Below are 12033 nucleotides of genomic sequence, written 5' to 3'. Positions count from 1 at the left end.
GAGGTCAGCAATAAAAGATCCTTTTTCATGACACTTTGGTACTTACACTGGCATACTTGGGGGAGCAGAAATATTGACAAGTAGCTGAATGTAATTAAAACTTTCTGTATTCCTGCTGTGTCTTCTGGAGTCCTTTTTCCAGCCTGGCTTCTACTTGCAATGAAACTGTAGTGTTTTGCTTGACTTCAGCCTTTTGCCATTGATAGAGCTGCAATGTCATGAATTCAAAATTTGGTTATAGCTGTAATGTTAAAAAAAATCACGATCATAACCTCATTACAGGATCAGAGAAGCACAAAACTGACTTCAAGTGAATTAGCTCATCAACATTAGCTTGTGTTAACTGACCCAAAGAAAACGAGTTGTAATATGAGAACAGTTTATGTGTAAGGGTGCTAATAGGAGGAGGGAAAAAATGTAGTTGTTTGCATTGTTCCAGATACTAGCAATGCTTGTTTTATTATTGTCAAAATATGTACCTTGGGCTTGCACAGACTTGTCAGATAAGTGTCTTCCAAGGATGGCAACAATCTGAAACCTCCATCCTGCACAATCACTGATGTTTGAGTAAATCCTTCTAAAACTAGCAAGGGCTATCAGCATTCACACGTGCTAAAACATGACTTGATACAAGGAACTTTAAATTGCAGGCTCTGGATGGTGATAAAACATTGAAAGCTTCCAAATTGGGTAGGAAATTTGGAAGCAAAAAATATCAGGAATGCTGTAAAAAAAAATGTTCATGGCATTATCTATTTTATTTGTGATTTATTTTTAGTTTTTATAAGTTTTTATATAAGTCTTTATACTCTTGTGGGGAGGCCACTGAAAGATGTGCAAGCTGGGTTGTGTCCAATAATTTTTCCTGTTTTACCTTTGAAGTTTTTAACACTTTAAGTGTTTCAAATGAAGACTTCTTTTCAAAGGGAAGAAAGTCATCTTTATTATTACCAGTTAGAATGGGCTGAGGTAAGACTGGAGAATGTCTTTTCCAAATGGAATGTTTTCCAGTGTGTGGATATATGGAAGGGAGTTTTCAGCTCATGGAAAATTAGATGTATAAAGAAACAATACCTCGTGGGAGAGCTGCAGCTTTCATAAGGAGCCCTTACTCAACATGTTTCTATCCTGCTGGTTTCTCTGACCTTAGCAGCATTGCCTAGATTGTATTTTCCCAAGGATGAAATCTTTCCTGCAAACTGTAATAGAAGTCTCTTTATACAGCTCATTCCACCTGTATTTGTTTTCTTTCCCCTCCTGACTTTTCCCTTGTTTGTTTTGAGAAGGTTGTTTCAAAAGCTGTTCTGCAGAGGAGCTAGTAAGCTCAGATCTGTGCCCAGATCTTTCCTTTAGCCACCATGCCATGTAGGGTGTGACAGAAAAGGGTCCATCATACTGTCTTTTAATTCACCGTTTTCTACAGATAAAGGTTGTGGCAAAGTCAAGGGAGGGTGGGATTTCATTGTCTGCCCTGCTGGCTCACCTATTCAGTTTTCATCACTGATAAATAATGGGGGTGTATGAGCTGAGTCTGTCAATTCTCACGTTCTTTAGTCTCAGTCTGTTCTTCAAATACAACAGAACATTGTGGGTTTTCCTTTTAGGAATGACAGTATGTTTCTTAACACTGCATTGGGAAGAGCTCAGTGATGACCATATGATTTCGTAGAAATAATCTTGTATGTGTTTTTTTTAATAATATGCTAGATTTTGTTACTTAAATTGAAAGAATATTGTCATCTACTATTCAGCTAAAACGTGTGGTTTTTTGAAAGTAAATTCAGGTTGCACTGCTCTAACTGAATTTGTCAGCTTGCTTTCAGTACATCTGTTAGAGCTTTTCAAGAACTGAACCAGCACAAACAGCAAACTTTGTAGTTATGTATTAATATTACAAATCCTACAAAACATACTGATCTGTAGTGTTGCCAGATGCTCATTAATTGAGCAAATATTGTTATTTATTAAACATGGTGACCTTTTAGTAGGAAAACTACATCAAATAGTGATGATAATTTTCAGGGTTTGCCTATGCAGAAACCTTGTTGACTTCTGTGTATGTAAACTACATTTCATTTACAGAGCTCTCCAGATGTGATGCTGCAGCTTGGCTACTAAAAATGAACAATATCTAGTCAAGCAGAGTAACAATTTAATAGTTGTTACGTCAGGGTGAATCTGTCAGGTTTACTCAAAGGTTTGAATTACAATTGATGCATCTTTTAAAGTATTTTTAAATACTAAGCCCTTTATTTTAAATGATCGGCATTGTTGTTGTTACTAATGACATTTTTCAAATGAATGATAATTCTACCTTTTTGTGATAAACCTTCATTTTTGCCATGCACCATCTTCTAGCACACTTCCATGATTGTGCTGTAATTTTTAAAGAAGTCTGTATCTCATTATATGCTTTGGGTGTTTCTTCTGTTGCTGAGTGAGTACCTCATTGGGCAAATGTTTTTGTCTTATGTGCTATTTAAATAAGTTTCTGCAGGTTTTATACCATACAATAGCCTGTTGTATGTAGCTGCCTCTCCTTTATATGCAGTCTGTCATTTAAATAAAGGATGTGATCCTACATGGATCAAATAAGTACTCTTTTTTTCCTCTTAGATAGTTTCTGTAACTGTAAGAAGTCTAGAAGTCGATTCAAGAGTGGAAGTGAAAATGGTTTAATTTGGAAGGATAAGAACAGTTTTTCTTCAGTTTCCTTGGAATCCATTAATTGTATTATATACTTTCAGATTGTTTCTTGTCATAGAGTATGTAAACGGGGGAGATCTTATGTTTCATATGCAACGGCAAAGGAAGCTTCCTGAAGAACACGCAAGGTATTTCACTAACACAGTTGTAGTGGGTTTCCTGTGTTGTATTTTTTTAATGTTTTAGGAAATACTTCCTCAAGTTTATTCCATAGAAGTATATGAATGACAAAGAAAGAACAAAAAGTTCATTCTCAAGTTTAGAATGTACTGCCCTGGAAAGAAATGTGAATTTTGCTTTTCTGAAGAATATATATATTTTTTCAAGCAAGCAAGAATTTGTAGTAACAGTTCCTCCTATTTATTTTGTTTATTGATTCGTATTTAGGTAATACTTGTTTAATCTGTTGATGGAAGATGTAATTATTCTATTTGCTTTGGTCCTACATTGAATTAATATAGTGTTGGCAGGAGAAGAGGAAAAATCTGTTTTGCATGGCTTTGTACTACACAAAGTTCTATTCTAACTCTGAATAAGTGGAAAAGACAGACCTCTTTCATAGTTGGAATTTTCAGCAAAAAATTAGCATAAAGAATAAATATTTTCTTAATTAGTAGAATTAAAGTAATTTCTCATATTTAAAGGAATGGCTTTACAATATGCAAGGTCAGTGTCGTTATGGATAAGTGTAGCTTGGTTTTGGCATGCTGCTGGTAGATAAAAGCTGACTGCAAAGTGATGCTTTAAGGAAAGATTATTTTTTTCTTTGTAATTGTACCAGGTTTTGTACAATCTTAATGCTAATGGGAATTTTCTCCTTTTTAATTTCAGGTTTTATGCTGCTGAAATTTGTATTGCTCTAAACTTCCTCCATGAAAGAGGCATAATCTACAGAGATTTAAAACTAGATAATGTTCTTCTAGATGCAGAGGGTCACATCAAATTAACAGATTATGGCATGTGCAAGGTAGGATTTTTCTTACCTTTCTTTTGTCCCTTTGTCATTCAGCAGCATCTCTCTGGTTATGCTTTTAGGTCAAATACAGCATCCAGTGATTTGTAATTTTTTTCCTTTTACATTTCAAGTTATGTGGGTCATTTTGTGGGACAAAAGTAGTTTGGCCCTTTGGGCAAGTCAATTTCTTTTTCTATTTGTTTGCTAAATGACTCAAGTTAGAAAAATTATGTTTAAGTAAATATGTTTTTAAAAGGGTCTTTTCCATCTGTTAACTGCTCCTGTGAGTCTGAATTTGTCGTTCTCTGAGGTTGGACTGTGCAGATTAGTAACCAAAGGGGCTGTCTGTTACCTCAGCTCTCAGGGGCTGTAATCTTGGGCATTGAGAGGCAATTGAAAGAGCATCATTTTCAAAGCATCTGGCAAAGCGTAGCATGTTCTTAATGTGATGCTTTTTCCCAACATGTGTTAGAGAATGATTTCCAAATTGTTTATCTGGATTTGGTTTTAATTGTGTCTGTAAACAGTAAGCAAAATGTTGTTAGAAGTGTGCTGTGACTCAGTTTTAATCAATTAATTTGCTAAGGTAAGCTGTGAAGTCACTATCCAGCTTTGAGCACTATGAGCATTTGTTTTGCTCTTGCATTTTTTTTTTTTTTGAAAGGAAGGTCTTTAGAATTCCTCAGTCACTTGGCTTTATAAGTCTAATTAAGGGAAATTTGCAGAAAAGGAGGTCAGCTTTTAATTTCTACATGATTTATGCATATAGGAAGGTTTGGGCCCTGGTGACACTACAAGCACTTTCTGTGGGACACCAAATTACATTGCACCAGAGATCCTCAGAGGAGAAGAATATGGTAAGCTGTGACTAAACAATTTGCAGTTATAATAAATCACAAAGCAAAGTTCTAGTTGAACCAGGCTGTTGATCTTCACCTCTATGAGAGAAAACACTGAATTTCATTGAGTCCTGGCTGAAAATCTGCTCTGCAAATGTTTCCAGGGTTCAGCGTGGACTGGTGGGCTCTCGGCGTGTTGATGTTTGAAATGATGGCAGGAAGGTCTCCGTTTGATATTATTACTGACAATCCAGACATGAACACTGAAGATTACCTCTTCCAAGGTATAGTCATTTGGATTTTTGTATTTCCTGGGGGAGAAATAGTGAAAATTCCAGTTCCTGCAGGACAGTTTGTGTTCCCGTTGCCATTGTTACCCTGTAGCTGTCTGTAAATCTACTGTAGATAAAAAACCTCAAATATTTCCAGCTCTTCATCCCAGAAATTTACTTTGTTGAACTCAGATAAAATGGTCTGGAAATAGTAATACCATATTTATTACTACAGAAACTCTGTAACAATTTGGGGAATTGAGAAGTTGCATGCATATGCAAAGCCATTCTTGAAAGTAGTTACTGCAGTTATTTAGCACAATCTGCAATGTTCTTCATATGAGCGTAATGTTAAATCAGTTACTGTTTAAAATTGTACCTTTCCATGTAGTGAGGACAGTGGAAAAGTTTTATTCCCTGCTTACACTACAGACAGTAGAAAAAGCTAGTGCAGCTAATACTTCTTTTAGGAAATCTTGAACTGTCGCTGTAACGGTGCCTTGAATTACTGTAGTTCCTTTAGTTTGCATTATTTTACCTAATTAGTCTGTCTTCCCATTTTCCAAATGGTCACATAATTAAATAATACAGTGTTTCTGTTGAGATCATGGTAATGTCACATACCAAAAGCCAATATTGCTGTTTTTAAACCTGTAACAGTTATTCTCGAGAAGCCAATCCGGATTCCAAGGTTTCTTTCTGTCAAGGCTTCCCACGTGTTAAAAGGGTTTTTAAACAAGGTAAATAATATTCTCTTATTTTTAGCATCTAAGATCTGGAAGTCAGAGCTTCCTGTTGAAAGCAGTACAGTTAAGAGGTTAATCTGCTTACTGTTAAGAAAACCTATCAAACCTTTGTGTGCTGTATGTTAAAAGAAGCCGCTTCTTAGCTGCTAATTTACCAAGTGAATTCCACAGCACAGACTCGATTTGAAAGCCTGAACCTAGTTGAAAAAAAAAACCTATAGGTTTGTTTCCAAGCTTTTTTTCTGTAATACTTTATTACTTATCAAGCTGATTGAAATCCCAAAATTTTATGAGGATATGAATTATACATTACTAAATAAGTGGTTTTTATTTTAAGAAATTGTAAAACCTAATTTTACTTTAAAAAAAAGAAAGGAAAAAGAACAAAAATTCCTTGACAGCCCTACTATCTTAGCAGTAGTTTGCAGTCGTGGGGAGTGCTGGAGTCATGTACATGGGCTGTAAGTGGGACAAATGGGGACCATAACTGGCTTTGAGTGTGTAATGTGAGTTTGTTTCCACAGGATCCCAAAGAAAGGCTTGGTTGCCAGCCACAGACAGGATTTTCTGATATCAAGTCTCATACGTTTTTCCGCAGCATAGACTGGGATATGGTAAAAATTATTCTGTTTATATCTGTCCAAAAGGAATAGATTCTCTAGTTCATTAATTGTATGCACATGTAAAAGCCCCCTTAAAAACAGGGAAATTCAGTTCTATAAGAGTAAAAACTATTTTTCTTTCTCCAGGTGATGGAGGAACAAGGTTTCTTCCATGACCATAATGGAAACAAGCTTTGTTTTTCTACCAAAAATCAGGCTTCCTTCTGAATTCTAGGAATGGTTACAACTTGGGGGTATTGATTTTAAAATAAATGATGAATTTTAAGAAGCATTGTAGGAACCATTTATTCCTTAGTTCCTATTTGTAGATTCAGCCAAGTCATGCACTGGGCTCTGCTGCTGTAGAATATCCCCAGCGTACACACAAGGTGCCTGCAGTTGTGGGAAGGACTCCATAGATCCCTAGAGTCATAGTTCAGTTCTCGGTGGGCATTTCATATAGTCCTATTAGTAAATGTTTCACTGAACATGGAAGTGTGGACTAGCAAAGCCAGCCTGTTGGAATGCTGTCGTAGTAGGGCATTTCTCTTGGTGATTAGAAACCTTTTCTGCCTTGGCAGGACAGGTAGTGCTTGATTTACATGGCCAGCAGGATGGGTAAAGTGTTGTGAAACCAGTTTAGATACAACCATGGAAGATAAGGTGCTTCAGGTACATGAAGCATTTGTAATCTGCTTGTACTATTTTGAAAATAAAAAAGACTGAAATCACAAATGATAGTTTTTTAAATCAGTGGGATTATTCAGGTGGGAAACAGGGTTTAGTTATGTGGATAGGCGTGAGCAGGATCAGGTCCTTATTTAAGGATATGGCTTGAGAGCAGTGTGGTTATTCAAAAAGATTCTTTGATTATTACTTTCAGGTTTTCTTTATTGCTCCTGATGTGAGGGAAGTTTTTAGTTCATGGGGGAATAGATGGCTTGGACTTTAGTGGTTTGGCAAGCATAAAGTTTTGCTTAAATTGGTTTTAATTTTTTAACCTTCACTTGGCAATTGTATCTACTTCTGCCTTCATGGTAGAAAACCATCACAGAAATGGCACTGTTACGTTTATTGCCACTTGAGCAATAAAACGAGTCAGGAACCACTGCCTTATCAGCACTTTTTTTTTTAATACTTAGTTGAACAGAGATAGAATATGTCTTTAATGTTTTGACAGTCCTAGGAAGTCTACAGGAGTGTGGGAACATGCCTGTAGTAATACTAGAGGATTAGGGGAGAAGATAAAACTCTTATTACATTTTGCCTCGGAAGCCTGATGTTCAGACCATCCCTGTTAGCATTCTTAGGAGAAGAAATGCACTGTGTAAGGAGCCAGTAGTTTAAAATACCTCGTGCTTATACAATTATTCCTATAACAAACCCTGTCTTTAATTTTGTCAGACATCCCTTGTTTTGCGTTCTCTCTCAAGCCTGAATATTAGGGTTAACAACCTTGTGGTGCTACAGTGCAGCTTGCTTGAGATTCTGTAGGAGAATGAGCATTGTGTGCTGCAGGGTTGTGTTTTCTTCTGCAGAGGTTCTGTTTTGTGATCTGATTAGGACAGTGCTACTCAGGAGGATCTCATGTCCTGAGCATGAGAAGTTCAGCTGAACTTATAATGAAGAGCATTGGGAAGTACATTCAGAGCAAAATGAAAAAATATTTGGAAGCTTTTTTAGGTATTAGACTTTCCTTTGAAATGCAGATGATGAGGAGAAAAGATTTTGACTTAAAAGCTTTTCCAGATCTTTTCAAGTTGAAACAAGAGTCTAACACTGACTAAAAATCATTTCTGTGTTAAGCTCAAGTTACATGGAAAAATTTAATAGAGGTGAACACTTTTTTTTTTCTTTCCCCTCATGTTAATCATCAGAGCTGTGTGTGGCACAGCCCAGAACATTTTAGATTCCTCACTCTGCATATAGGATGGCTGAACAGCATTCAGGGAAGTGCCAAGACCACATTTTTTCATAGAATCATAGAATAGAATAGTTAGGGTTGGAAAGGATCTTAAGATCATCCAGTTCCAACCCCCCTGCCATGGGCAGAGACTCCTCACACTAAACCATGCCACCCAAATGAAATTTTGGTTATTTCATACATGAAGTCTGTTCTCATGCTTTTCTATATGTTTTCACACTTTAGTGATTTTTGAAGGTCTTGTATTTAAAAATACAGCAACAGGATAAAAAGGATGAGCATACACCACTTAGTGTCGAAATGGTCTAAACCTTAATGTCAGATGATATTTAACACGTTTCTGTCTTCCAGTGATGTTTGAGTCCACTACAGTGACTGCTCTGTGCATGTGCTTTAGAGCCAGCATGTGTGGATGTTCTGTGGAAACCTTGTGAATATGCAGGACTTTATTTTCCCTCTCCCCCATTTGTGTTTGTATCTTAGCTGGAGAAGAAGCAAACCACCCCCCCGTTCCAGCCTCAGATCACAGATGATTACGGTCTGGATAACTTTGACACACAGTTCACCAGCGAGCCTGTGCAGCTAACCCCAGATGATGAGTACGGGTTGTCTGTGTTTTTTTTTTTTTTTCCCCAATGTAATTGCATATTGAGAAATCAATTTATAAATTACTTGAAAACTACTAGGAGGAGACTCTGTAGTTAGCATTAGAACATAGCCAAGTTGAAGTAAATTTGATATCCTTTTTATCCTACCTATCTTGCATAACTTCTCATACTTACTGTGTATAGAAGACTGCCTGGTATTCTAACACAAGATGGGAGTACAGCGTTGATTTGCTGCTGAGTGTGTGCTGGGCACTGAGAGAGGACACAAGTTCAATTCCTGACCCAACCAGCTGCATTTTTGTAATCAAAAAGTATTAGCTTTGTGCTTGACTCTTTAATAGTATTTATCTTTAATATAACATGAGAAGCCTATGCTGACAGTAAAATGTGTTTCTTATTTTTAAATTGGTTATTACAGAACAACAGTCATCTATTACTTGCTGCTTTCAGGGCCTTATAAGTGCTACTTAGTAAGTGTTAGTAACTGAACTGGAAGGGCAGAAGAAACTTTCTATCAGATCATCATCATCATCACAGACTGGTTTGGTTGTAAGGGACCTTAAAGCTCATCCAGTTCCAATCCCTGCAATGGGCAGGGACACCCTCCTCTAGAGCAGGTTGCTCTAATCCCTGTCCAACCTGGCCTTGAACAGTGGCAGGGATGGGGCATATAATAATGTTGAAGAATAATAGTAGTGGTAGTAGTAATAAAAAATATATTTCTCCCCATTTAGTGTTGTTTCTGTACAACTTTGCATACATACTTCACAGAAATGCATTTTGTTATTTGGAGAACAAAACCAGCATTTGTACTTGATAAAACTAAATCAATGCTCTTGGTTTTTTTTTCAGAGATATAATAAAGCGAATAGATCAGTCAGAGTTTGAAGGATTTGAATACATTAATCCGTTGTTGCTGTCAACAGAAGAAACGGTATGAAGGAACAACATCTTCGTTGTGAACAGTGTGAATGAACTTTAAATTTACCCTTAACCACAGTATATGCATGCGAGGCTGGAGAACTGTACATTTTGGATGGAGACGAATGATTTAAAAACAAACAAACAAAAAAAAAACCCAACAAATTGCTGCTGAAAATCAAAGAAGAGAACAATGATTTTGGTGGGTGTCTTCTGCCACTTGATGATTCTTAAGTTCTGGGCACTGACACAACTGGCCTCATTAATGAAGGAATTTGCATTTTGTGCCTGTTTCATGAAGGATTGAGACGTTCATTGCATCCCTGGAAAAGGAGATTCTGCAAAACTTTGAGACCCACACACTTCCTACAAATGCTTGATGCAATGAGCTACCGATTGAAGAGTATTACAGTGTAACATCCTGAAGAATAAAATACATTACAGTGGTGTTGAAGCTTATTTTTGATGCCTTTTTTCACAAGTGGTACCTGTCTAAACATCTTAGATATATTTAAAAGGAGTTGTGTTTTATTAGCAATCAAAACATAAATTTGGGTACAAGATTTAAGTGCCTAAATGGGTAAATGGCATTGAAGAATTATTATGTATCTGGAACATTCTTAAACCTGGTAAGTTCTGCTCATTAATATTAAGTGACTATTAATGTGTGAACAGAACAATTCTCAGCTGCAGCTGAGCAGGTGTTTGTTGGCACCTTTATTGGATTTGAAATGCAGAGTGACTCAGCTATATTAATTCCAAATTAGAATTTGCAGATTTCTGAATCTGTCGTCTTAGAACTCCAAATTTACCAAAATGTTTCAATTGAAGAAAACTAAATTTGCACACAAAGGAGTTAGGAAAAGACTTAAGCAGTGCCTACACCTACAGTTGTATATTAGATTTTTGAAAAGTATTTTTATCAGCCATACAGATATTCAGAAATAGAACAAAAGTGTAACTAAAGCATAGCCTTAAAGTCTAAGTAGTAAATCTAGAATAACCAGAATCTAGAATACACTTTCCTGATAAAGCACACCTCCTACTTCTGATAAAATGTCTGCTTCCAGTTACTCAGTGTTTATTAATAAGTAATCGTTCTAATTCAGAAAATGGGAAGGTTTGGTAAAATGATTTGCATTAAAGTAGTAATTTTTTTTTATGGATGGAAAATGAATATTGTAAGAAATTGGATAAAGCAAAAGCTCTATCAAATCCCTTCTCATGGGAAGTTGGGGGGCGTTGGGGGCAAGGAAGGGCTGGTTTACATCAAAGTCTATCAGCTTGGAGAAGCTCACCTCACTATGTTTGAGATTAGGGAGTGTATGTTGCTATCTGGAGCTTCGGGAGCTGTGAAGATGTACCTGCCTCTGGGAGCACCAGTTGCTTCTTGCTAGCTCTGAGGGTATGGGCTGTAGAGATGGGGGGGGAATTATGTGGGAAGGAAAAAAGAAACCCTAAGCCCCTGTGCTCATCTCACCTGATGTGGTGTAAGCTGCAGCATGACTTGCAACACTTCGGCTTGCTTTCCATTCACATCTGGTTTTCTCAGGGTACAGCATTGCATTAGGTGCTGAACATGACATCTTTTGGATTCACATCCAGGTCATGAGGTGCTAGGACAAGACTGCCAAAACATTGTTTCAAATTGTCAATGAATTGCCGATTAACAATCTGTGCTTGTATCCCCTCCTTCCCCAGGAGTACACAGCCCGTGCTGGTTGTGTTGATCCCATTCAGGTTTCAGCTGTGGGTTTCTCTGTTGGACTGTACCTTTTCATATTCAGAAAAATGTGTTTTAATCAGCACTAAATAATTTAACTGGTAAGAAGTACTTGCCTCAAATGCCTGGACTTGAGATACTTTATCTACTAAAGGAAACATTTACGTTTTAAATGTAATCTGACAGTTTATAATCACTCCTCTCCCCCTCCTCCACCTCCCCCATTTCTTGCTGGTAATTTATTTATCCTGAATAATTTTTTGGGTGTTTTCAATTCCCCTGGTAATAAAATGAACCAGTAGTTACTGGAGTGACTGCAGGCAGCTCCTGCCTGGGACCATGACAGATCAGCTGTCCTGTGACACAAACAGGGCAGAGAACATCAAAATGGAAATATTAAGAACGTGGGTTGGGTGGTTTTTTAACTTTTTTTTCTAGGTTTTGGAACATTTGGGGAGGGAGGGAAGGAAGAACACGAAGACACATTTGCTAAACAAACATTGTAAAGACTACTTGATTTTATTTCAAAGATTTACAGGCATTTACAATGTTGCTGTGTTGCCAAATAGTTTGCTGGATCCAAGTTTGGTTGCTCATGTGCAAGTGTTTGAATAATGTTCTGTTCCTGATGAAGGGGAAATTTTTTATATAAAGTACTTGTTTTATAAATAAAGAAAATGAAGGATGTAATTAAATGTGTGGTTTGGAAAAATAAATCCTAATATATTACAAATGGA

The 12033-nt window shown here is 36.8% G+C and overlaps 1 protein-coding gene across 3 annotated transcripts in view; it reads left to right on the top strand.

The window, feature by feature from the left end:
• The window catches only part of PRKCZ (protein kinase C zeta), a 43507-nt gene extending 31474 nt beyond the window's left edge, over positions 1–12033 (top strand). For all 3 annotated transcript variants that reach the window (XM_061450438.1, XM_061450440.1, XM_061450439.1), the window contains 8 exons: positions 2748–2834; positions 3538–3673; positions 4431–4518; positions 4665–4784; positions 5433–5512; positions 6043–6132; positions 8528–8643; positions 9505–12033. In XM_061450438.1, coding sequence (XP_061306422.1) covers positions 2748–2834; positions 3538–3673; positions 4431–4518; positions 4665–4784; positions 5433–5512; positions 6043–6132; positions 8528–8643; positions 9505–9592 — 805 coding nt within the window. In that variant the 3' untranslated portion in view covers positions 9593–12033. The remainder of the gene's footprint in view (positions 1–2747; positions 2835–3537; positions 3674–4430; positions 4519–4664; positions 4785–5432; positions 5513–6042; positions 6133–8527; positions 8644–9504) is intronic.

This window comes from Pezoporus flaviventris, unplaced genomic scaffold, assembly GCF_033815535.1.
Source record: "Pezoporus flaviventris isolate CSIRO_AGI_PZ_B2104156 unplaced genomic scaffold, CSIRO_AGI_Pfla_v1 ptg000009l, whole genome shotgun sequence".
NCBI classification, from domain to species: Eukaryota; Metazoa; Chordata; class Aves; order Psittaciformes; family Psittacidae; genus Pezoporus; species Pezoporus flaviventris.
The sequence above is the reverse complement of the archived record's forward strand: the minus strand, read 5'-3'. Positions and strand labels throughout refer to the sequence as shown.